Source organism: Ailuropoda melanoleuca, chromosome 2, assembly GCF_002007445.2.
Source record: "Ailuropoda melanoleuca isolate Jingjing chromosome 2, ASM200744v2, whole genome shotgun sequence".
In the NCBI taxonomy this organism is placed as follows: domain Eukaryota; kingdom Metazoa; phylum Chordata; class Mammalia; order Carnivora; family Ursidae; genus Ailuropoda; species Ailuropoda melanoleuca.
The window spans coordinates 174,626,437-174,654,295 of record NC_048219.1 but is presented as its reverse complement, the minus strand read 5'-3'; the positions used below and the strand labels follow the sequence as shown (position 1 = coordinate 174,654,295).

The window sequence follows — 27,859 nt, the reverse complement described above, 5'->3', positions numbered from 1 at the left end:
CAGAAAGATAGAAATCTATGGATCATAATAATATTAATATGTCTCTTCTTTGAAAGATGACCAAAACGAATTCCTCTCATGAAATTTAGAAAAAAAAAATAAAATAAAATTAGAAGTTTAAGTATGAAACAGCTTAAAATAAGAATTTAGTTGTTTTTCAGGAAAATTCCAGCTTATAATTGTGTAAGGTATGATCAGCTCATAAATTTGATAATAGCAAATTATGTGTTGCTTTTCTCACTAAATTGTGGTCATGCTTAATCTCATTATTATAAATGAATGATATGTTCTGTACATAAAATACTTCAGATCAAAATATGGTTATTTGTTGTAAAGCCATTGATGCCATTAAAATGTAACTAAAAGACTTTAATTCCATTTAGTGAATGTTACCATAAGTTTATTGAATATATATATGCAGTTCTTTTTTTTTTAATGTTCAGTTAGCCAACATATAGTACATCATTAGTTTTTGATGTAGTGTTCAGTGACTCATTATTTGCGTGTAATGCCCAGTGCTCAGCACAGCACGTGCCCTCCTTAATATATGCAGTTCTAAAGAGGGATTGGGCTCTAGAAACCATCTTCTCTAACAGCAGCATCTTATAAACAGTGAAAACTGGTACAATTAAGTGTTGGCCGGTGTCGTTACACTGTAGAAGAATCAAGCCAACACTAGAATTCAGGGCATCTGATTTCCATCCTGTTACTTTTCCAGATGGCATAATTTTTCCTTAATATTTCAGTTTTCACTTTGTCAGAAGTGTGAAATGGATAAATATATGGATGTATATACAATCCTCTGCCTCACATCTGCAAAACAGTAAAAGCAAAGCAAGGGCAAAATAACTGTTTTCTAAATAAACAACACTAATCACCAGACTGTTTTTGAAAGTTTAACGTTTTCTGAGTCGTTAAATCAAGTGTATTAAAGAAATATTAAATATTTAATGCATTTTGCAATAGCAATAGAGCTCTAGGAAATCATATGCAAGGGCTAGTTTGAAATATAATAAAGGAAAGTACCTTGTAAAAGTCTCATGTAATTCTGGCCTATGCAATGATAAATTTTTCCACCTCCAATCTTGTGGTACTGACTGACTAATTTCTTCCAACATTGCCCAGCAGTTAAAACAGCCTTTGAGGAATAAGGAAGTCAAATCCTAACTTCATCACTTCCTCATTTTCAGTCTTGGATAAATAACCTAATTGCTCTAAACTTAGTTTTCTTATATGGAAAATGGGAATAATAATGCAGTCAACTTCATAGGATAATTATGGTTATTAAATAGAAAATGCATAATAAAGTCTTGTTAGAATTTTTAATACTAAGATGATTATCATTTTCTTTTTAGTCTATTAATCTAAGCTGATTAGATGGTTAAGTAGATAGTCACCTTAAAAATGCAGAAAACAAATACAAATAAGACATTTACCAAAATCAGGGCACCTATATTTTATATAATTTTTATATGAGAAGATATCCTTAAAAGAGGGCTTTTTGAAGGGGAAAAAACAATCAGTTATTTCCTGGCTGTTAGCATTCAAATCCAGGTCATAGAAGCCACTGTATTTAGCAACTCTTAACTACAGTGTACAAGCATTTAGAATGAAAGAGAAAACTCATTGCTATGCAATCTTAAGACTGTCTTATTTGGCAATATGGTCAAAAGCTTCCAAAACGTTAAGAACAACATGGAAACATTACAAAGAGTGCCAGTCTAAGCTCTTTGTAGGCATTTTTATATTTCATAATCACAACCTCTCATTGAAACACAATTTTTCCCTTTTACAAAAGATATTTACAAAATGAAGTCTAGAAATGCTAAGGGATTTAGAGATGCTTAGACATGCTAAGGCCTAGAAGTATTAGTGTTGGTGTTGGGAACAATGGCCAAATTTGGGAAGGACTTGACTCCACAGCTTTTGCTCTGGGTCACAGGATTGGCTAAGGTAACACACCCAGCAAGACTGTGGGAAATGTAGGAGTAGTAAAAAAAGGAACGAAAACCTCAGTCTGCAAAACTCAGCTCAACAGACAGTGATTTGTAAGGTCAGATTCAATGAAAGGGGATCTCTGGCAAAGTCATAGTATAATCAGTAGGAAACAGGGAAGAAAAAGCAATGATGGAGAGAGTGACAATGAAGAACAGAAGTAAAAAAAAAAAAATTATAAGAAGGGTGAGTTCTGAGAGCGGAAAGGAAGGGAGCCCAAAGCCATACAAATAGAAGTCTAGTCTATAGAGGAAAAGGCAGCTAGGTTGTATTTCCATGACTTTTTATGACACATTCACTTTATTCCTCAACTCTCTGTGTGGGGAATGGGTTTTCAAGAAGAGAAAAAACACAACCAATGTTTTAGTACCACAAAAATTATGACTTTCATTCAGTAACATAACCCTGTGGCAACCCAAGAAACTACACTCCAAAAAAAAAAAAAAAAAAGGAATTTGCTGATGATTACAGGTTTTGCTGTAACTGTTTTATAATTTCATTATACAGATGATATTTTGGCTCTCTTCACAATTGACCTACCATCCCCTCTTCCCCCATACCAGGTCATTCTGACCTTTTTATTCTGAAGATTTACTCTGTCAAGTGCTGTATATAATTCATGTTGATAAAACACACAAAAGAAAATCTGTTTCTATGTAATTGAGTTTTTAAACTCAAGAAAATTTGTAAGAAGCTTAATCCATGGAAGCCATCACCTCTATTTAAAAATGCAAAATCCATGTAACTAAATATGTGCCTTGATACCTAACTAAACCATCAATTTATGCTATTTATTTTGAAAACCCAAACTTAATTATCTTGCCTTAAAGTATGTGTAATTTTAATTTAACCCACATAAAAATACCCCATTTTTTGGATTTCTATCATTTTTAAGGCTTTATAATAACCAAATGGGATAATTCACTATGAAAATAAGTGAACACTTCACTCTAGGGAAAAATAAATTTAAATTTTTCACCTAATTAATCCACAATTGCCATATTGGTAATGCTTTTAGTTTGGAATGATAGCTCATGATTTATGGATACAAAATAATACAGAAGCTATAAATATTTAGTCAAGTTTTGTTAATGACTTATAACTGGCATTCTAATTGTCTTTACCCAGTGCCTCATCCTCTCATACATTAGTAGGAATGGGGTATTTAAGCATGTTGTACATGAATGATAGCCAATTATTGAAATGAAAATTTTATGGTAGATATTGATTCGAAAACTTACTGTTGAAAACATTTAATATTCAGATAGCCACAAAATGTAAGGTTGTGGGAAGGGATAGCCATTATCTAAGATTTCAACTAGAAAGTTTTAGAATGTTTCCATTTAACTGTTTTTTTTTTATTTTATACCATATAGAATTACTTCAAAAAGATCTTAAACTGAAAAAGATGTTGTGATATTAGATCAATAATCTAAGAATATAAAATCTGCCATAAAAAGATATTTTCTCTAATTCTCTAAGGCAGTTATTTTAAAAGAAGAAAAGAAATCAAAGCATTTTTTGAAGTTTCACCAAAAATAAATTGAAGAGTCTTGGGATTCGAAGGACAGGGATGGGGAATATCATGTAACTTAGCAACAAGAAAAATACAATAGTTCTTTCAGAGTTTAAAAAATAAAGCTCAGCCAAGAGTTTAATTTTATACAGAGACAAACAGGCACAGCTTTACTTTAAAAAAGGTAAAAATGATTCTGTTGTGGCATCAGAAGAGTCATACTTTTTTTTCTTTTCTTTCTTCCTTTTTTTTCTTTTTTCTTTTCTTTTTTTTGAGACTGCTAGAATATCTCTCACAAGAGAGAGTTTTCCTGAATGAGTCTATTGTTGAACCCAATGGATGGCAAGGAGAGCCATCTGGCTGCAGTTTATCTTTTCTCCTAATGGAGAACTTATTCCTTAATGTACAGGGAAATGATTCTGATGCTCCTGGCACATAGAGAAACAGACTCTAGAATTTACTCTGCCAATAGGACTTAGCAGATGTTACTTCATTTGTTAACTTGACAGCTTGTTTGCTTATACCACCTCATGCAGCTGATGTTTTCACAGTGAATTTCGAGAGTTTGAGAATGGCTCCATCTGTGTGGAGTGTGACCCCCAGTGTGAGAAGATGGAAGATGGCATCCTCACCTGCCATGGACCGGTAAGCTTGAAGACATCTGTGGTTGTGTTGGCTTATTTAGCTTCATGTGTGAATGTTTATGTCATTGCTTTATCATTTATCCATTCATTCAACAGGTGTTTGTAGCATGCTAGGGGGAATCATGCTTGCTATTCCTCCCTCAAGAGGCTTACAGTTTAGTCATAGAGGTGAAATATGGACAAATTCAACTTCTTAAGTATTTATATCCTAGATAATGTATTTAAAAATGGATATGGATATGCCCTTGAAAATTGCAGTGTTGAAAATAAAAGAGAGCTATATAAGTAATTAGATTGAACCAAAATAATTGATAAAATAAAAATATGTATCAATTGTTATAGGAACACAAATGAGAGATAAATTAATCTGTCTTTGGAATAGAAAGTAGGGCATCAAGGAAGTCTGTAGAGAAGTGATGTTTGAGCTAGCAATGCTTTGAAGAAGAAGAATCTGGAAAGAAGAAACATGCAAAGATATGCAAATATAAAAATTCATGGTGCATTTGACATAAACTATAACACATGAATATTTGTGTTTAATTATTTAACTATTATGGCATTGTGAAGGACATTGTGAAAGACAGAAGGGAGAAGGCAAACACTTATAAACTAAAACCTAAAACACTGTGATAACTCCTATGGCAGAGAGAAAAACAGAGCTATGAGAATGGAAGAGGGGTTATATTATCAGGAAAATCTCGATGGATGATTTGACATATATATATTTGAAGTTAGCCTTAAAGAGAAAATGGTAATTCTTTTTTAGACCTCTCTTTGGTTCCCATCATTCAGGCTTTTTCCTAATAATGAGGTCAATATGATTTTGTCATTCCAAAGTGTCACATTCATCCTTCTTTAGACAAACTTCCAGTTTTTTTGTGTGTATTGAGTTATTTCTCAGTAGATTATTTGGGACCAACATTTGGGTGTAACCAGGAGCTCAACATTGCTCCATAAGAGTTTACATGAAATTTAAATAGTAGTAATTTTCTACCAGAGTGCTTACTCAGCACTTAATTAGCTTAGAAAAAAGAATATCATTGAGCCTCCAAACTTCCATTAGGCCCCAATGAGCTGTTCTGGGACTTCATCTAAAGAAGGATGTGGAAAACTTGCACAGTTCAGAGGACTACCACAAGTATGATTAAGCTTGGATAATCAGACCTCTGAGAAAAAGAAGTGGTGTGATTTGGCCTGAAAAGCCAAAGTCTAAAAGACAATTTAATATGTAAATGATCTTCAAGTAAGTATGCAAAAGGCATATTTGGCTATTTTCTGTCCCCACAAAGGAATTAATGGAAAATACAATTAATATGCAGCATGAGAAATGTGGATGCTGGAAAGAATGACATGAAAAACAGGGAAGTAAAATTCTGAAATGGGCTGTGTTAAAGCAAGTCAAGTCATCTATATAAGACATCTTTAAACACTAACATATTTAGGTACCAAAAATCAAAGACTAGAAAACAATATATCTTTCAGAGTGACTGAGACTTTGAAAATGTGTAATTACAATAACGGCAGACTGTAAAACCAGTCCTGTACTTTTTCTATCCCTCATGCTGCCTCCTATGGTATAAATGATGCTGGTAAATAACTAATTTATTAACTTATTTTAATTTGTATGTTTTCACAGAGTATTTGTTCATTCTTTTGCTACTCAAAAGATTGAGACAGTTTGTAAATTACACATTAAAAACCCTAAAGTTAATGTTTTTTTTTTCAATTTTCAAAATTATTTTCTAACTAAGAAAGAGTGAAAAAACAGCTATTTAATGAACACATTTTGATTTTTTAATGAGCATTGTTGGGCCAACAGTCTACTTTGAATATTCACCCAGGGTTAACATTGTTAATTAATATGTCTAGAGATTAGGAAAGGCAATAAGTCAGAAGTAGGAAGGGTTTAGTAAACCCGAATCACTCATTTGTGGAAGATCAGAACACAGAATTAAGAAAACCTATTTGATCACTAGATCACTAAACCTTGAAATGCTAAGCAGGTAAGAACACAATTTTAGATTACGGTGTCTGAGAAACTGGCAGGACCGATCTCAAACTGCTTTCACTAGGAGGTTGCTTGCTCTCAGGTTTTACAATTTATATTAGGATTTTGCCTGTATCTGGATTCACATATTGATTATCACAACTAGAGATAGAAGTACTTTTGTGTGCCATATAACAGGCATCCATTATTTAAGATACCCAAGAAGTTCTGGAAACTTCTCTGTGAGGCTGAAATTGCAATGAACAGAGGAAAAGTCATAAAGTTAGTTGGAATTCCCACACCTGGTCTTACGATTTATTCTGTTGGAATCACACTTTCTTGAGCTGTCCATATTTCCCTAATAATAATTGATACACATGTATATTTGTTAAACACTGTTACATCTGAAGCATAATATCACTTTTTCCATTTAAAATATAAAGAAACTGAACCTATAATAACTAGAAAGTTACACCAAAAGTCAACAATCTATACGATGTGGAGCTGGGACTCAACTATAGAAGTGACTCCAAATTTTATACTCTATTCATTTCACTTCCCCTCCCCCCCAACCCTCATAGGCAACAATTCTGCAAATAATAACATGTTTTCTGGGAATATAACAGCTACATGTAAAATGGGATGATATTATACTATTTAAATGTGACAGAAATCCAGGATAATCTTGAAAGGACTAGCTTTGAAATAAAGTAAGCCCCTGATTTTATATCCTTGTGTAAGTCTGTACTTGGTCTTTTTATTTTATTATATTATTTTATTTTATTTTATTTTATTTTATTTTTATTTTACAACTTTATCGTCTCTTACTTTCTCTACTCTTGTGTGTTTCTATCGAGAAAGATAAGGAAGGGCATGAGAGAAGAAAGGGAAGTAAGGGAAATTAGAATTTTAGGTGATCAAAATAGAAGCCAAAGAGGCAGCATGCAAAAAAAGAGATCGAGGAAGAGAAGAATAGAAGCTGAAATAGTGGTTAAAGTCAATTTAACAATAAAGGTGGTGCTGCCATAACAAATAACCCCATATTACAGTAGTTTATAGGAACATGTTTATATTTTTTCATGTAAAATGCACTGCAGATCAGCTCTCCTCCCTGTGCTGGTCTAGTGTTCCGAGATGTTTTACCTTTATAACGTCCCCACATCTGCATAGGATCTCTGCATCATGGCAGCAGGGAGAGAGAAGGCTGGAGACTTTAGCCCTGGCAGTCTCCTAAATTGCTTCTACTTAATTTCATTGTCTAAAACAAGACACACCTTGCTTTTGGTGGGAGGAGAATTTCAGTGTTCCATGTGGCCAGAAGTGGAAGAGAACTGGATACTGGTGAATAGTAGCATTGTCTCTCACAGGAGTTACCAGAGAAAATCATCGATTGTCACTGAGGAAATAAAAATGTAATCTTTCTATCACAATTTAGCTTATCCTTTAGCTTTCTGGGTATACAATTGAGTCCAAGGGTAGCTTAAAATCAGAGATAAGGAAAAATATTGCCTTCAACTCTGTTTTTTTGCATTTATCAGTTCGTTCACTGAACTTAGGTTCTTAAAATCTTTGGGAATATAATGATAGAAGAGTAAGCATTAGACACACGTATTTCTTTAAATCTCTTTATTATGGAAATGAGTTAGAGAATCGGACATTTCATTTCTTTTGAGATTTGTCAGGATGTTTTTTAGTTATGTCAACTTAGAACAGTAGGTTTTGTATCATGATAATATAGTCAATTAGGAAAGAAATGCTTAAAAACAAGGAAACATTCAAAAAATCTTTTTGAAGTATACTTAAACATTAAATATTATTTTAATTTTAGTTTCATAATATTTTGTGTCTTCTGATTTTACCTGGATATTATTTTACATCAGAAGAATTTTGTAGAGGGGCGCCTGGGTAGTGCAGACATTAAGCATCTGCCTTAGGCTCAGGGCGTGATCTCAGTGTTCTGGGATAGAGCCCCACATCAGGCTCCTCTGCTGGGAGCCTGCTTCTTCCTCTCTCACTCCCCCTGCCTGTGTTCCCTCTCTCGCTGGCTGTCTCTGTCTCTGTCAGATTAAAAAAAAAAAATCTTTTAAAAAAAAGAATTTTGTAGAAAAATAATTCCCAATTTCTAATTTTGAGTGTAACTGCCTAATTTACTCATAGTTAGTTTTTATTCTTGTGTTCTGCAAGAAGACATCAGCATGTCTCTTGTCTTGTACAATAAGTCATGCCACTGAGCAAACTTGCACAGTAAATGATTTTGTATAATAGATGGCATTACGTGCCTAAGTACCCATGAGCAGGTGTTAAAATTGGAAGCATGTGAAGTATTCTTTTTTGGTAGGAAATAAGAAGTTGCCAATAGCAAACTCTTCAGGTTGAATGGGGATTAGGTTTCATAGGATAATTTTCTTTTAGCTCTAAGTCTCACATCAAAATAGTGAAATAGACAGGTGCTTGATTGAACCTCACCAGTCCCAGAATTTACTGAAATCTCCTCCTAATTTTTCTTCTTTATGCCACTCTTCTTCATTTGCAACCTCAATCTTTAAATTTTAAAATATTATATTTATTGATTGCCTGATGTCTTATATCACCAACTTACAATGTCTTACTGCTTTTGGATTAACATTTGTAGAGAGAAGTAATGCACTCTAGTGAATGGATGCTCCCTGCCTAATACATGGCTCTGCCCAATGTTTGCTTGTTGTTGACTCCCAAATTCACAATTTATAATTATAAACCAAATAAAATTAATTATCTCCTCTATACTTACTATATCTCATTAATCTAAGTTGTGTTTAATGTGAACAATGTGGACATACAGCTTTTGGGGAGAAATAGGTCAGGGGAAGAAGTTCCAGAAAGTAGTCAAAGACATACAGCTTTTGGGGAGAAATAGGTCAGGGGAAGAAGTTCCAGAAAGTAGTCAAAGAAAAGAGGAACCTAAGACAATATGACAATATTAAATGACATTTAAACATATTTGTATATTATTATTGTTTATTAACATTCTACATATTAGAAAATGATTGTATATTATAAACATAAATATACAAAGTGAGTTAATTCTATTTAAATTTATTATGCTCATATTTTTATCATCTTTATTATTGGATAAGTTTCTCCATATAATTTATATGTCATGCATCTACTTTATTATTGTGGGCTTTTGATATTTGTTCACCAGAATGTGTCTTTATTGTGCTGTCAGTATTGAACTGTGATTTACTAAAATCCCTGTTAATAGACATATGAGTTTTAGCCTTATCACAAGCTGATTTGAGATGGTGAGTAATCTAGAAATTAAATTTGATTTGCCTAAACTGACCAATTCCTAATAATTCAATCATAGTAAATTTTAAAATTCGTTGTTCAAATCATCATAGACAACCAAAGGACAGTTTACATCTCACTTTTACATTGAAAAGCTGCAATAGTGGCATCCCCATTTGTAGTTCTGAAAATGCTCTCCAATTCCCTAGGGGAAGATTGGCTACTCCCTGAAGTCTCAGGAATGAAACCACATGAATACCAGAGGAAACAGCACCCATTTTTCTTTCTCCTTTGTGTTTTCTTTTTCACACTTCAGGGACCTGACAACTGCACAAAGTGCTCCCATTTTAAAGATGGTCCGAACTGTGTGGAAAAATGTCCAGATGGCCTACAGGGGGCAAACAGTTTCATTTTCAAGTATGCTGATCAGGATCGGGAGTGCCACCCATGCCATCCAAACTGCACCCAAGGGTAAGCATCCTTGCTGGCCAAGGACTCCATCACACAAGTATCTTTACCCTTGACACAGTCTACTAAGTATACTAAATATATGCTATTCTCACATAAAACTCTATTCATCTTTATATTAACATGTTGGTTTGAAGAAGAATACTTTCTAAGAAAATGGTTTATTCAATCAAATGTATACCCTCTCAAATATTTCTATTAAACATTTACCTAAAAGTATTCTATTGACACCTTTATGAAGCTGGTGGCAGGTACACTTTGTATGGAGCATAGAAATTCTTCCAAATTTTACTTGATATTGAAGATATCTTAGAAAAGGCAAGATAGTCATCAGACTTTTGAGATTTGTGCTTAATAAATCTTTAACAGAAGTTCACTGTTTACGTGTCTTTGTTCGTCCAAGCAGCTGAAGGTGAGGATAGCCCTCTTTGCTAAATACTGCCTTGAATTACTCCTTCAACAAAATATAAGCAAAATAATGTTGACAGAAAAAAAAAGGTGGAGGGGGAGAACTTAGTGATATGTGTATCAATAAAATCACAAATGCATTTTGTGAAAGTAATTTTATGACAGGTTAACCTATCACCTAGAATTTCTTTGACCAGTATAGAACAAATCAAATATGGATACATAGTTTTCTATTGTTTCAAAAGGATGCATTATAAAATGAATAATAATTAGATTACTTTTGATAGTGATAACAGCTGAAAGACAAAGACATATTGCAGAAAGAAGAAAAAGCACTGAACTGAGAAATAATGTCATTCATCAAAGAAATCACAACACCTAATTTTTGTAAAAGATAGCATATCTATTTTAGTAAGGGCTTTTCTTTTTCTTTCCTCCAGAAGGTGACTAATTTCAGACTTGAGAACAATTTAACATACTCTATCCTCCTTCTGTCCATAAATCCTCTTCTCCCTTATGAGTGCCCACACACATGTGCACACACCCATGTACCGAGACAGACCCTTGTTGTTGAGAATCATCTCGGATACTTTATATCTGGCAGGAAAGTATGAGATTCCATAAAGAGATTTTCTGCCAGATTAAGAGCTAGCTGCTAGGGGATATTGCAGAAGTTAAGCAAGCAACATCATTTTCTGCCAAGAGGACATCAATTTGCAGATGCTGCTACAATTTCCTGCAGGTCAAGAAATCAGCTTAAGTCACTCTGTGAAGTGGCAGGTCCTCAAAAGGTAAAGTAATATTGTGCCATTCAAATTCACATGCAGCTTGGAAGAGCTAATGCCAACTCATTGGTTTACACATAAGCACCTTGACGGACGATACTGAAGTAGTCACACAGACACTTTGCTTCAAGGAAACTAGAAGGAATAAACTTCTCCCTTTGCGAGATTTTGGCGCATTTGGGTTAAAAGTATTTCATGAAGAAACAACTGGTACCCCTGGAGCAGAAGAGTCAGCAACAGAAAGAGAAAACTTTGCCTGCTAAAATAATCATCCACAGGAGGGTTTTATTGTTTCGGAGCTAAAATTAAACCAGTAAATTATTCAATATAATGTTGATGTCAACAGCTGTTGCCATTCAAAATGAGACCTTTTGCTGTTTTTGCAAATCTAATTACAAGGAAGCCATTAGGGAAATGAAAGTGAGAACACAGAGCCATAGTCTGGGTGTGTGGCTGGTGTGTCTTCCTCTCAGCCCTTTTAAATCATGATTATGTAATAAAAGAACATATATAGAGTGGGGGAAAGTAGAAGTAGGGACAATGAAGAGATCAATTTACCACAGCAACAAAAGCCAGATGTCAGCTAAAAAGGGAGGATGAAGGTATAAAGGGAACAAATCTGACCAGATCATTTAGGAACTTCCAAGTAAATGGACAAATGTCTCTAAATCCACTGTTGCAGAATGACGGTGAGACAGAATTTGAATGTTGTATTCCCTGGCATCTTCCAAGGTAAATGAATTCTGGGATGACTGATTTAGTCCTGAAGGATTTTTGTACTTGTTTTCATTTAGCCTCCTGCCATCCTTTTCCTAATATCCTCCATATTGTCCAAGTTCACTCACTTCCTGAAAGTTTTGTGGCCCCAAACCCAGAATTCCTGAATTCTGGAATCCCACTCTACACTACTGCTGTGCACCAGTGTGCCTTGAGATCCTTTAGTGAAGCAATGAGGTGCGCTGTGCAGTTAGTCCCTACTCTTCAGATTGCATGTAGAGATAGGATCTTTCCCTAGAAAGATCACAGGGACAATGGAGATGATGAGACAAATGACTATTTTTATTCCTAAACACATGTACTAATTGACCTATGGGTGAGTGTGATCTCACCATGCCAACTCCACTTTGGAAAACAGATTTTCTTTTATATGTCGATATTATGTCAGCTAGATAATTCAAGAACCAAGTTAATGGAAATAGTCTCTCAAGTCACATTTTTTTTTAGAAGGAAAAGTTCTTACTTTGAATACTGTTCAATGATTTTCTGAAATTAAAATTATGTGTGTAATACCTTAAAAGCACTTTTATTACTCTGAAAGTACATTAAATATATTGGCTCTAATAAGTTCTTTAGATACTTTTAAAATGGGTTATGCATTTACTACCTATCAGGAGATTTTCATTTTGTGGGGGTGGTGTTTGCGGGGAGGGGGAGTCAGTTAACATTGCCTCTTCTTGCCTTGACTAGTGGACTTTTATTTTGGCAGCCTTTTCTCATTTCATTCATTCTTCAACTTTGCATCAGATATAATGATAGCTAAGTTCAGAAATGAGTAAGACATAGCTTTTGACCACTAGTGAGTCGTGGTTCAGTGAGTTTTCTTTCTTAGAAATCATATCTCTCCGTTGGAGACCCTTCCCCATATTTTGAAATGATGAGCAAGCATTTAAAACTTAGGAATGATCTTCACATTTGAAATTAGCAAGACAGAAGTTTTTAAAAAGGACTTGTGAACTAAATTTAGTAGGTAATTAAATTGCTATAAGGGCAGTTACTATGGTTTCTACACTAACATTTTTGAGTCCATGATAAATACCAATTTAATATTGGTTTTGGACTGGGCTATTTATTTTTCATAAGGCGTCTTTAAAAATTTTCATTGAATATTTTTGTTAAAATTAGAATCATGGTTTCATATTATTAAGTTCCCTATATGCCTTATTCTTTCTTCTCAATCCTTTTTATATTTTTAAATTTATATAGTTAAAATTTTTTCACTGATGGAAAGAAGAGCTGCTTGTGAAATTATTGTCTATACTCTTTTAATTGAAATTTTAAAATATTCCTCCATTTTCATTTCAAAATTTGAAGGAGATTTTGTTAAAATATCTCAACTATGTTAGATATATGGGTACATCAAAGCACTTATAAATCAGTAAGTAGTGGCAAATGTTCAACACATCTTGGTGTTCAGAATTCCAGATATTTTTATATTGACATGTTATAGTTTCTGATCTTCCTGTAAAGTTTTTATTTTGTATCACTAATTTTGTAGAGAGTTGCATTATTCCTTATCCTTTTTTGATCTCATGTTTGGGATTTTGACTCTTCAAAAGTTTAATGTTTCCATTATTCTGTGATCTTGCTGAATCAATATAAATCGCATGTGCTACTTAGTTGATTAAATAAAGCCCAAAGAGTTTAAAGAGAGTACACATCTTTAAATATACAGTGATTAAATAAATAAATAAAGCCCAAAGAGTTTAAAGAGAGTACACATCTTTAAATATACAGTGACTGGTATTTAGAAAAAATGGGGCCGCTTCAGTCATACCCTTCTTTGTCTTCCATTTTTTCTTTCATCTTCAGCTTGTAAATATGTTTAAATCTCAAATATCCTACACAATCGACTCAACAAATTTTCCTGACCCCACATCCTGCCCCTCACTACTCACCTCCCTTTTCCCTTGCCTCTATTTTTGTATGTCCAATTTGCTTAAATAAATAAAGCCCAAAGAGTTTAAAGAGAGTACACATTAAATAAAGCCCAAAGAGTTTAAAGAGAGTACACATCTTTAAATATACAGTGATTAAATAAATAAATAAAGCCCAAAGAGTTTAAAGAGAGTACACATCTTTAAATATACAGTGACTGGTATTTAGAAAAAATGGGGCCGCTTCAGTCATACCCTTCTTTGTCTTCCATTTTTTCTTTCATCTTCAGCTTGTAAATATGTTTAAATCTCAAATATCCTACACAATCGACTCAACAAATTTTCCTGACCCCACATCCTGCCCCTCACTACTCACCTCCCTTTTCCCTTGCCTCTATTTTTGTATGTCCAATTTGCTTCTCGACTCACAGCAATCGAAATTCTGGTGACCTCAACAATGACAACTAAAATGCTCTCAGTACTTCTTATTTGATGAGACAACTCTTTGCATTTGACATTAACAATTACCCCATTTCCTGAAGGTCTCTCTTGATTTGGCTCCCATGATGTTGCAATTACTTGATTTTACGCAATTATATTTTCTCATGCTTCTAACATAGGAGCTCATCTTAGGTCATTTAGTGGTTATTGGAGTTCCTTGGGTTTCAGTCTCAGGCTCTGCTTTTCTCACTTTATAGATCCTTCTTCAGCTATCTTATCCACTTACAATTTCAACTTTCACCCGTATCCTATATCAACATTGCGCATTATACTGGTACATTCACGCCCAACCAACACAGGCCCCTCTTTCCAGCTGGCGAGGAACATTTCTTACCCAAATGTAGGACAACCACACTAGAGACATACTATAGATCCATAAAACTAAAAGTATCAACCCTTCCTCCCCCAACACACACACAGGGAAGGGAGTCCCTCCTCTGCATTCTGTCACTGATGGTACTACTATTCTTATAGATGAACATTTGAGTCACATTTAATTCCTCTGACCCATCCTCTTCTGTCATCAAATTAGCCATCAGCCTTTCTTTTTCCCTCCATACCTTTCAAGGTATTTCTTGAATCTGGCCCCCTGCCTCTATCCTAGTTGCCATTTCCCAGGTTTAATCCTTTTTCATATCTTACATAGACTAACACACTCTCTGTGCCAGAGTAATCTACCTGGATCCCACCTGACTAGACTGTACAGGACAAAGGTCCATGTAAAACACAAATGTAGCAAATCCATTACTTCTTTAAAACCCTGCACTGATTTCCACTAAGTTTGCCCTGCCCCTGAGCAAATAGCCTTCGAATTCTGGCTCCTATCTAATGATCTTGCTTTTTTTCCCTCTCCCTGTCACCTCATGTTTTGTTCCCTGACTATTCAGTATTATGTACACTCTACATTTCTTCAGGTCTGTGCTTTTATTCCTGCTGTTCCTTACCCCTTAGAAATCACTGCTACTCCAACCTTGATTCTCAGCACCCTGAACTTCAGCTTCCTGTCTTCTCCATGAGGATTACCATGAATTTCTGAAAAAGCGACCCTCTGCTATGCTCTCCTAAGCCCCTCTTTCATGTCTCTTATTTTATTTATCACATTATACAATATACATCTGGTTATGCATCTGTCTCCTTCATAATTGTGAGCTCATTAAGAGTAGGAAAAGTGTCTAATTCATCTTTTTCCCCCCTCCAGCACCTAGAAGAGTAGCAACACTTAGTAGGCATGCAAACAGTTTTTTTAATGGATGAATAAAGAACTTTCATTATTCACACTTTCCCCTCAAGTTCAATTTCACTTTCAAATATTTTTGTCTTTCAAAGGTTATTAGAAAGACACAAATTGCAAACTAATCATAGCTTTTCAGTTTATTTCTACTTGAAAATAAGCAGTAAACTATTAATTTTACAAAATGGCAATACTGTATAAAAAAGCGTTTTGAAGAAGATATAATCAGAACCTAGAAAAAATTGAGTCCTTCAGAATAAAATAAAAAGAAAACAGTATAAGACAATTTGGAAACATTTTTAGTAGTTACTTTTCCTATTTTAAGAAATAGTTTTGGTTATGGATTATAATACCAATTCAGTGCTATGTACTCTATATTTTTATTTTTTTATTTATTTGCTTTTTTAAAAGACTTTTTTCATGATGTATTCTCCATATTTCTGTATATTAAATTTTTTCTGTCCTGTTCAAAACCAATCCTCAAAAAGAAAGCATCTTTCTACCTAGTAGTAATATTATAGCAGATATTGGTAAAGCAAGGAAACGGTGACTTAATTATCATTATACATAGTTATATTAGTTCACCAATGTTGAGAGTTATCTAAAGATATAATGGGAATGGCCTTATACACAAGCACCTTATTACTTCATTATATGGTGACTTTAACTTCAGTTTCTTTTTCAGTTTTAGAAATTACAGTTTGGGAAAAAATTGTGATCAGCAGAATTAGACAGTTCTATAAATCATAGATGTAGAGGGAATCTTGATAATGCACTGGAGCTATACGTATTTGATGAGAAAGGAGAGAACAAAATACAATATAAGTACATTGGAAGATGGGAAAAGCAGTATTTCCATAATACTTCAAAATGCAATTCTAGGGACTGTATGTCAGGATTTTGTGTACTTATATGATTCCACTTAAATGTTGGTCTCAGTGAATTCTTTACTTAACTGGTTCTCAGTGTATTCATTTCCTTGGAGAGTATTTATTTATTTGTTATTGTTTCAGTTAAATTTGATGGCAGTTTAAAAACCTATTTCTGTTTGCCTGTTATGGCACTGCTCTTTTAAAAAAGAGTGTCAAGATAAACTGCAGCATGGTGAAACCAGTTAATTTGCTTTTTAAACGAATTCATGTTTACAGATAAGTATGTTTTAAAAACAGTCACAGCCAAGAAATGAAATAATGTGATTATGTAAAGTATCCATAAGAATAGCATTAAAGCATGTTAACTCATTTTCTGCCATAATCAATCTTTAATGAGTATTAACATCAGGTTATTATATTATATTGAATAGCTCGTGTTTCCTTTTTTATTGATTTTAGTTTTTACTTAAGTCCTTTTAGAAGAAAGAGTATACATGAAACCAATTATAGCTTTTGAAATATCAAGTTATTCAGCAAGACATATACTCATGAATGATGCAAATGAATTGAAAGTATTAGAAGTGAGTTATATGGGTTTGGAAGTTATCCACAGAAACAGGGTACAATTTCCTTTACTGTGGACATGTTTCTTTGCATTCCACGAGGGTGGTATTTACAACTTATTTCTCTGTATCCATCAAGCAATAATATTCTCACTGGCTTTAATTTCAGAGTGTTCCAAAATTGTCTAAAAACTATTATTAAGAATTTGAAACAATCGTGTTTATCTTAGTCTTTTAAAAAATGACTAATTTTCCTTTCCTTGTATTTTTTAAATTTGGATCTTCTGCAGGTGCATAGGCTCAAGTATTGAAGACTGCATCGGCCTGATGGATAGGTACTTGGTGTGCTTGCTTCCCATGTTCTTCCTCCAAGGCTCCTTGTGTGAGCACTGGTGCATGTGTGTGCATGCCACTGTGAATGGAGAATGATGTTTTCTGTTCTGTAATTGCCTGCAGGTGTAGCGGTCCCACTAGTCATGACTGCATTTATTATCCTTGGACGGGCCATTCCACTTTACCACAACATGCTAGGTAACATCTACCATGTTTCCATTTTGTCACTCAAATCCTTTCCAAATTATCATGGATAAAAAATACTAACCAGTTGGGTGAAATTTATGATATGTTAAATTAGGGAGTTATAAAACAGGCATATAACACTACTTTTCAAGCCACATTCCTTATCTCTTTTTTCTTTATTCATTATAATTTTAAAATCCAAATTAGTAGTGTCATTGAATTTTAACTTTGTACAATTTAAACAGGATTTTGATTTATTAATCTAGAACTTCAATAGAATAATTTTATTAATTTTGTAGATTATTGCAAAAAGAAATATTTTTAAGGTTGATCTGTTTTGGTAAGATGTTTCTTGTTTAATTTGATTCATTTTCTGATTTTATGTTATTTTGAGCTGGTTGGTATAGTCTCTGGGCATCAGAATTACCAGAGACTAAAGGCACTATAGAAAATACTTTGTGCACGTAAAAGTACAAGTTGGAATTTAAAGAACAAAATCTATAACTCGGATTCATACAAAAACCTATGCATGAATGTTTATAGTGGCTTTATTCAAAATCACCAAATCTGGAAACTACTCAAATGTTCTTCAATTGTGATATATCCATACATTATAATGCTATTCAGGAATAGAAAGAAACTAATGACATATGCAAAACATGGATGGATCTCAAATGCATTATGCTAAGTGAAAGAAACTAGAATTGAAAGAATACATACAATATGATTCCATTTGTATGGCATTCTGGAAAAGGCAAAACTATAGGAATAAGAAATTGGGCAGTATTGCCAGCGGCAGTGTTGCCAGGTATGTGAGGGAATTTGAGGGAATGATGGAATTATTCTATATCTTGACAGTGGTGATGGGTACACTAATGCATGTACTTGTCAAATATAGTTCAGTACATTAAAAAAGGATGAATTTTACTGTCTATAATCTATATCTCAATAAGTATGACTTTTAAAATATATTTAGGAAAAGAGTAATTTTACAATGTTATGTAGAAAGATTGTTTGCTTTCTTTTTTAAAAAAAGATCTTATTTACTTATTTAAGACAGAAAGAGCACGAGTGGGGGAGGGGTAGAGGAAGAGGAGGGAGGAGAGAGAATCTCAAGCAAACTCCCCGCTGAGGATGAAGCCCGATTCAGGGCTCGATCTCACAACCCTGAGACCATGATCTGAGCAGAAGGCAGACGCTTAACTGACTAAGCCACCCACACGGCCCCTGTTTGTTTTCTTTATAAAACAAGTTAATTGTATCTTTTGGAAGAGAGAAAGTAGTGCTAAATTACAAATAGCAGAATGAGAGCTTGGGTGAAGTATTCCTTTTTGATGTAAATTTTTAATTCAAATTTAACATACATAGTGTAGAAGTACCCAGATATAGTATAAAACTCAGTGACTTTAAGTGAAACATTTATGTAATCATCAGCCAGATCAAGAGCCAGAATAGTACCAGAGATGGAAACACCCTTGTGCCCCATTCCAAGGGCAACCATTGTCCTGAATGCTAACACCAGTTTGCCTGTTTTTGAACTTTATATAAATTGAATCATACATATGTATTCTTTGTATCTGGTCTCTTTTGCTAAATATTATAATTATGAGGCTCATCTGTGTCATTAAACTTAGTCATATTTTTTCACTTATATGATATTTCACCTTTAAAATTTTTTTAGAACTATCGAATAAGTGAAATCTTTTATTAAAAGGCTATTTAATTAAATTCTTTTTAAAAAAGATGCTGTAGGAGTAAATGATTTATACAACAGTGGCACTTTGGCACTTGGGATCAATTCAGACTAGTTAATACAGTTATTTAGAACAAGGTTTAAATTATGGAAAAAATCAGCAAAAGAGAGAGAAAGAGAAAGAAAGAGAAAGAGAGTGCCTCAGGCCCAAAGTTCAGTTTTATAAACCAAGATCTGTTTTAGGTCGTTCCTATATTTATGAAATAATTTTCCTGTTTGAGACTTTGGTTGAGTCACTGTAATATCGTTTTGAAGAGTGTTTCCACATTTGATTCAATGACTTTCTTATAATTATTCCAGCCAACTAATGAGAGGCAATATAATGTAGTGATAAGTGCGCTGTCTTTGGAATCTGATTTTCTAGATTCAAAGTGAGGCTCTATCATGTTTAGATGTGTAACCTTGGGTAAGTTCCTTCAATTATCTGAGCCTTACTTTCTCCATGTATAAAATAGAAATCTTAGTATAGTTTATAAATTAGTTGTGAGGATGTGTTGAGTCCATAGAATAGTGCCTTGCTCCAATAAATTACCCAGTAAATGTTGTGATTTATTATTTTGCTATATATAACAAGGATTTTAAATGTTGATAATGGGGGAACATAACTCCCAGAGGGAGGGGGAAAATCTCTCAAAGTCACTCAGGGAAGTTTCATGTGAACTTCTACCCCTTATGGTGGGTCCCTTGATGGAAGGAAGGATATTTCTTTCTTCACCTTAAGGATCACTGCCCTAAAGAGGGCCATTAGTATGGACAGCAGCAGGTCATAGGCAGAGGCATATGCAGAGAAAAAGAGGTAAAACCATAGTGGTAGATCACTTGTGGTTTTCAATGCTCAAAATCATAGCGTATCTTACTGTAGATTTAATATTTCCAACATTTAAACAAAAGTAGTTTGGGAATTTTCAATCCTATTACTTGCCTAGGTTCTCAGGCCATTCCCTATAGTCTCAGACTAACACCTAATTCAGATTAGCTTTGTCATAAATATATAACCATGTCTGGTAATGGAGTACAGATAGTACAATTCAGTCCATCATTCTTCTGAAAAATCACCTGTAGGCCCTTGTACAGGGAAAGAGAGAAGTTTTTGAATTTGAAAGCCTGGGTTCAAGTATTTGCACTACTACCATGTTTCTTATCTATAAAATGGGGATGCTAATGGTGATTTTTAAAATGGAAATTCTTATAACTCATATGATTGGTATGAAGATTAAATGTATAGGAGCTAATATCTAGTATATATGTTCATTGGTGGTAGTCACATGTCTAGGTGAAATACTGAAAGCATAATCTTTTTGAAAATCTCATGAGGTTATATTCTACAGGTATCTTACATATCAGTAGGGCATAAATCCAGTGGTTTAGTGACTACAAAACTGACATATCAAAATTTCTCAGGTTTTAAGCGTTTAAATTTTGTATCACACTTCTAAGAGAATGATTTTTAAAAATTGGTAGTAGGGAGCTAATTGTTCCCTTTAGAAACTCTGGATATCGTTAATTAATAACTCCTTTGAACTTAAATTTAAAGCAGTATGACTCTCTCCTTCAGTTTTGTTGACTTGTCAGAATTAGTTGACTTGTCACAAGCTATTTATAAGGCAGTTTGGAATTTACATGAAAGATTTAGCTTGGACACCTTGGAAAAGTGTTTATGAGGATGGAGCATTTTGTCATGGATTGGATGAGAAGGGAAAGTAACAAGTAACTTTTTATTCAGGTTCTTATTATTGCAGTAAATGCTTAGCTCTCTGAAATGTGGTAGATACACATTTAATTGAAAGCAGGGGACTAGTCTAGCAATATTTCAGTTCATTTTCTGTTTTTAACTTCTGTGATAGTTTTTTTAAGCTTCTGTCTTAATTGATTAAAGTAAATCTTACATAATAGGGGGATAAGACACCTGGGCGAAAATAACTGTTTTAAGTTTCGTGAACCATGTTTTAACTGGGAGATTACCCAAAAGCCTAGTTTTCTTTTAGTCACAGAAAATTGCATTGAGCATGTCAATGTGGCCATTTCGAAATATTTAGAATTCATACTCCCCACTGCCCCATTATGTTGTATTCTGTTTCCGAAACCAGCAGGAAAAAAAGATTGAAGACTTAAATGAAAACAGGTGAAATGTTTCCAATCTTGATCATCTTTCATTTTCTAAGCAGTGTTATTCTTTCCCAAGCCTGCAATTTGTGGATTGGGTTTCCACACTCCATTTACCTTACAGGCTGCTGCTGGAATTTCTTCCAGGAAGATTGGATAGGATAGAAAAGATTTTTTTTTTTCCTGTTGTCTCCTAGAATATGAAAATAATACTTGAATTTCAGAACTTCTCCATACTTCCCTTATCTGAATTAAATGTCTTAAAATTAGCATTTACTTTTGATGTTCTCTCTTTTCTATCAAGAATCTTATGAAGAAATATGTTCAGCAAGTTTTAATTTATTAGTCTTTTTTATGCTATTTATTTGAGCTTGCACACAAGCTATTTTCATATAGATTGTGACAGAACAAAGTATTAGATTCTATTCTATTTTAGTTTCTATGTCAAATATATATCCAAAGCTTTTTATAATCTTAGCCTCTCCTCCATCAGGGCCCACGTTTGTTCGTCTCAATAAGGAAAGGCTCTGTTGGCAAAGCATTTCTTTGTATTAGTTAGCAATTGAAAATGCAAACTAGTAATTATTTTTTGAATTTGTGAGGGAAATTATGAAAACTACTGGATAACTGTTCAAAAACTTTTATCTGGCTATTCGCTCCAATTCAATTATTCTAGATGCTTCACAATATGAAATAGGTAACTGAAATCAGTTTAATTCTCTAAATCTCATTGGGGCAGATATTTGAAACATTTTATATTCCTGTCACATTTTAATGCCTGCATCACACTTTTATTTTATGGTATAGTGGTTATTACCTAAGAGGTCACATAACAGTTTATCCTTTAGCAGTGTGACCCATGTGTGATATATGAGAGAGATGATGTAATATTCTTGGCACCACTTGCACAAATGGAACAATCTTTTTTCTTTGTTTGTTTTGCCCTCAAGGAACTTAGTTCATAACTTATGTCCATATCAAATGGTCAAAACAGCCCATAGATGGTTTCCTTAGATGAGTGGCAGTTGTGTTATGATCCTTAAGTCCAATAAATACAAGTACTCAGGCTTTTTATTATAAGTCTATCCTCAGTCCACCGCATTCTGTATATTAAATTTACTTTTGAATTTAAGAGAGTTCAAAGAGGTGAAGGAGAGTGTGTGAGTTTCTTCTTTTCCAACTGATTTGTGTCCCACAATTTCCAATACGTATAAAATGCCAAAAATTATCAAAGAATTACAAGACAAGAGCAAAACTGTTCAGTAGTTGTTAATTACTGTTCATATAGTTGCATGTGGTTGCTTTAAATAAAACTGTTTAGTGGCATAAGGTTGCATTAGTGGCTTAGTTTTGGTATCAAAATGTCCCCACATTACCACATTACCAAAGCTTTTAGGGATCCTAGAAACAATATTATGCTCAAACCCGCTAACTGTAAAAATGTGACCAGAAAAAGTCACACTTACGGTTGAAAGTTGAAAGAGATTTTTAAGAGCATTGACTTTAGGACTGTAATAAAAAATCTAAAGATAGCATTATTGAACTGTAAGATGTTGATTATGCTAGTTAAGGGTTAGATCAAAAATTCAGTGGGTTGGGGCTCCTGGGTAGCGAAGTTGGTAAGCGTCTGCCTTGGGCTCAGGGCGTGATCCCGGCGTTATGGGATCGAGCCCCACATCAGGCTCCTCCACTGGAAGCCTGCTTCTTCCTCTCCCACTCCCCCTGCTTGTGTTCCCTCTCTCGCTGGCTGTCTCTGTCAAATAAATAAATAAAATCTTAAAAAAAAAAAATTCAGTGGGTTGAGTGATCCATTATGAATACTTTTTTCACTCTTTCCCATAAGCGTCTTTCTATGGTGTAGAAACTGTAATGTTTTGTAATTATTAATTTCTGATTTGTAAAGATGTTGGGACTGCTTACACTCAATGATCTCAAAGCATCTTAAACTTCATTGAAATTCAATAATGACAATTCAGTGTTTTTTTTTTAATTAAAAATGAAAGCAAATGAGTGAAATGTGTTCCTGAAGCCTCTGCCTCTTTCTTTAGACAGATATTTATGTGTTAAAAGTACTTTGCAGGTGCTATTCCAATATTTGACCCTGTAAATACAGGGTCTTATAAAATACAATTTAGAGGTGTAAGTATGCTATCAGTATTACTGATGACTTTTTTTGGGATTTTAGTAGACAGGAAATGTTAAATTCTATTTCATAACATCTCACTTCTAACAAAAACCTTCTCAACTAAGAACCATCTAAATTGCAACCAACTATAAATATAAACCCTGTGTAAGCATTTCTGTAGATAGTACATACAGAGATGTTTTGACAATATGCAAAGGAAGTGAAAAAGTAGCAGATATGGCAAAATGAACAATATAATTCCCAATAAAGAGAAATTACCTCATTCTTTCAAAGAACGAAGAACTAAATATATTAAACAACAAGTTTTATATATCTATATTTAAATTCATATCTGTCTGTCTATGTAAAAAGATAGCATCTGACTCGGTCCTCTGCTAACATCTGACACAAGAGTTATCAGTAAATTATTGAGAGTCCTAAGGTAATGCCTTCCCATCTATATAGCCAAATACTATTGATTGAATGAATTTGGAATTGTATTGTGCAAAATTGCATTTTGTAGCCAATATTTCTATTAAAATATTGTTTCAATTTTTGTGTCACAAAGGAACAACACTTGAGCAGAAAGATTTCTTTAACTGTAAGTCAAAGTTTCTATTTTTATTCCTGACATATATATATTCAGAAAAGAATCAAAATTATCCCCCCCCATATAACTGAGGTATACATTGTATTAGACCCTAAGTATCTTTTCTTTTTTCATATTTCCTTTTTAACTAAAGGAATCTAATTAACTTGGAACCCCTTCTGTGATGTGGTTACATAAAATGATGTGTAGATATTAACTCAAATTGCTCTCTTCGTGCTTTTTTCTTATTACCTCAACACATTCCCTACCTAATCATTCTTTCATAAACATACAATTATTTTTCCATACTATGTTGTAAGCAGGGGCTAATTAACAGAGAGCACTTTGATTTACAAATGAAATTCCTCACAATGATTTCATTCTCCTCTACCATCCGCCCTCAAACCCAAAGTGATATAATTTCATTGCAATTTCACAGTAACTCAGTACTAAAGAATGAATGATAAGGAAAGGGAAACCCACCTCTAATAAACTCTGAATGCTTGTAGCCATTGCAATTTTTATGGCATTCTGTTCGATTGCCCAGAGTAAAGCATTCCATATGCCTGAGTCATTTATGGAATAATTATAGTTACTTTTAGTAGAGTAAAAATAAAATGGCAATAACAAAAACCTCTTACCATAAAAAGTTTACTTGTTGAAGTGAAAAAGAATCTTTTTTCAATGAACAAAGAAAATTCTTTTTCCAAAGTGTCTTCATTCTTGAACCTCTGGATTCCACATCCCAAAGTTTGAGTCCCAAGTTCAGATCTCAGACTGGATAACACCACTGTTCTATGCACCAAGAAAGAAAGGACCGATGGGAAAACCAAAGCACCAAACCAAACTAAAACCAGTTCTTGTTTCTTTTCCAAAATAGTGTTGCTTTTTCTATAATCCTCTCAGGCTTAGAGCTTGTTTTTGCAATTCTTTAAAAGAAAAATCCTAATACAGATCTATTAGGTGAGCTACATTATCACATCTAATTTTCATGATAAGCATATAAAAATAGTTATTACCATTATCATTTTACAAATGAGGAAACAGGTTCAGAGTAATTAAGCAATTTACCAGAGATCACTTAGCTAGTAAGTGGCAGGGCAAAGATTTGAGCTTCAGTGTGTCTGATTGATTCTAAGAACCACATTTCTTTCTTTCTACTAGGCTGGTTCCCAAATGGAAGAACAGTTAACAGCTATTCCTACGATGAGGATGATTGAATATCTTATAGCCTACTTAAACAATTTTACTCATTATCTTTCTTTTAGTCCCAACTTTTACCTATTAGGCCTTCCTCCAATGTATAGGATTTTATATTGCTTGTCCTCACACAGCATATTTTAGTTTAATACATTTGGCTTTGCTTGGTCAAGATAGAGCAATGCTTCCCAATGTAAATATATATATATATATATATATATATATATATATATATAATTATATTATTAATACAGCCGTGAGCAATCTAAGACATTTAGGAAAAGATATAGGCTCAATTTTTAGAAATCTTTTCTAAAGTGAGTTACTTGTAGTTTTGGAGAGATTTGTTAAAACTACTGTGGTTCCATAGGAGAACTACTTCCATCAGACCTGACACTAATTCCATAATGCTGTTGCCCCCAGACTCACCTACTAATGGTGGAAATAAGAATCAAAATCCCATGGACACTCAGCATTCAAATAACAGATAATATGTGTTGGGCTTTATCAGGCTTTTTCTTTAGATTTCCTCCCTAGTTCATACTGTAGGATGTATGGGATGGGGCAGAGTTCATTGGGAGTAGCAATGAGTTCAGATGGTAGAGTATGAATCCTAGATTGTGTATCACTTGGTTCTGTTGGACAAGGTGGGAAGTGAATTCTGCTAAAATTTTTTCCTACTGCTGATACAATCAAACATATCATATTTACTTGTTTTTTGAAAGGATAAAACAAAAAAGAAACCTCACTCTTACATATATGCTACTTAACAATAACCAGCCAGTAAATATTCATTGTATTTACTGTTTGTTAGGAACTGAGGAGAGAATGGAGAGAAAATTAACATAATCCCTAATATCATGAAATTTACAGTACAGTAGAAAAGAAAAACATAGCTTATAATTATATATTTACTATGAAGAAAATTGTAAGTGAATTCGATTATATGGTTGTGGTAAGAAAAAGAAAAATATAAACAATGACACCCTGGCTTTTTACCGTAGTAACTGGGTGAAAGGTGATGTCATAAGCTAAAATGAAGACTCAGAAGAAGGTAGAAAAATACTTTATGAGGATAATGAAAAATTATGTTAGGACTGTGATAAGCTTGAGATGTTTATTTGATATCTGAGTGAAAATTTTGTATGGGCATAGGATTGGATGGAATTCTACAAACACAAAGTGTAGATGGATAAGAAAACTGAGCAGTGAGCCTTAGGATACTCCATTATTTAAAGAGCAAAAGAGAGGAGAAAATATATAGCAAAGGAGGTTGAGACAGGTGGATTAAGGGTAGAAGGAGAGAAAAAACAAATTCCGGAAGGAAGCCAAGTGGACAAAAAGTTCCCAGGCAGAGGGCAGTGAGATGCTACAAAGGAAGATTATGAGATCAAGAGAAAGTGTTTGTTTGTTTGTTTGTTTGTTTGTTTTGCTTAAGTTGGGAAACATTAACATTTATAAACTGGTGGGAATGATTCAAGAGAAAGAAGAAAATTATATTTCAGAAGATAATGAACAACTGCAGGCAAAATTTTCATTTATCGGAAGGGACAGAATCCAGTACTAAAGTGAAGAAGTTGGTCGTAGAAAGAATCAGAGGTTGTACATCCATTATAACTGGAAAGGATTCAGAGTACATAGGAAAATATGCAGGTAGATAATGGATTTGATGGTGAGAAGATGAGGCAATTCACAGGTTATTCTCTTTTTAAATGAAATAAAAGATGATGTTATCATCTTAGACTAGAGTATGGGAGGCAATATTTGGAATTTTAGGAAAGAGAAGATTTGATAGCCAATCAAAAGTGGAAGTACATCATCCTAGAAGTACAGTAATGCTAGCAGTGCTGAAGGCACACTGATTTCTAGTCATAAATTAGAATGATTCCAGTTAGCATTGTTATGCTTAATTCAGCTATGTTATGATTGTTCTGATGTAGGCATGGGTACTCGGAAATTTGGTTTTACCCAGAATTGAAGTTTTGTCGGGTGAGTACTTAAGACAGAAGGTAGAGACCACTGAGTTAAGGCTATATGAAGGAGAAATGATAGCAGTGAAGGTTCATAAAAACTAAGTTGAATAGTGAGAGAAATTGGTTTGTGAGGGAGGCTGATGTACCATGAAAACATGGTAAGGTCAATGGCTGTAATTCTCAGTACCATCACACACTGTTGAGTTAGGGATACCAGTGCAGGCAAACTGAAAAGAGATAAGCTGCTAGTCTGAAAGGAGAGTACTTGAAATAGAGATTCTGGAAGTGATACAGTTACTGATATATATAAATGTCTAGTACAATGAATAGGAATGGGTGACTGAGACTATTGGAAGTGAATAATCAGGGAACTGGGAAGCCAAGAAGTTGGATAAAGTTGGATAATGGGGAGAAGTGGGAAGATTCAACAAATACTTAGAATTTAAAATTAATTACTGGAGTTAGTGATTAACTGGGTATGAAGTAATTAAGAGAAGAAACTGCTACTAATTATTCTGGCTTGCAAACTAGAATGAATGTTGATAACAGTAACCGAGATAGGGCACACTGGTAGGGTACTAAACTCAATGTGAACTTATTTTGGGATGTGTTAAATTAGGGGTGATTTTGAGAGACCCAAGTGATGTTAAATGGGAAATTTAATACATAAAAAAATGTGGAAGTGTCTCCATATATAGACATG

At 33.9% G+C, this 27,859-nt stretch overlaps 1 protein-coding gene across 5 annotated transcripts in view; it reads left to right on the top strand.

The window, feature by feature from the left end:
• ERBB4 (erb-b2 receptor tyrosine kinase 4) overlaps positions 1–27,859 on the top strand; it is a 1,065,595-nt gene that overhangs the window by 824,230 nt on the left and 213,506 nt on the right. For 2 of the 5 annotated variants that reach the window (XM_019802141.2, XM_019802140.2), the window contains exons 14-16: positions 4,063–4,156; positions 9,729–9,883; positions 17,351–17,425. In XM_019802141.2, coding sequence (XP_019657700.1) covers positions 4,063–4,156; positions 9,729–9,883; positions 17,351–17,425 — 324 coding nt within the window. Of the gene's footprint in view, positions 1–4,062; positions 4,157–9,728; positions 9,884–17,184; positions 17,230–17,350; positions 17,426–27,859 lie in introns of all 5 variants that reach the window. The other 3 variants (XM_034655109.1, XM_034655107.1, XM_034655108.1) reach the window with 2 other exon arrangements.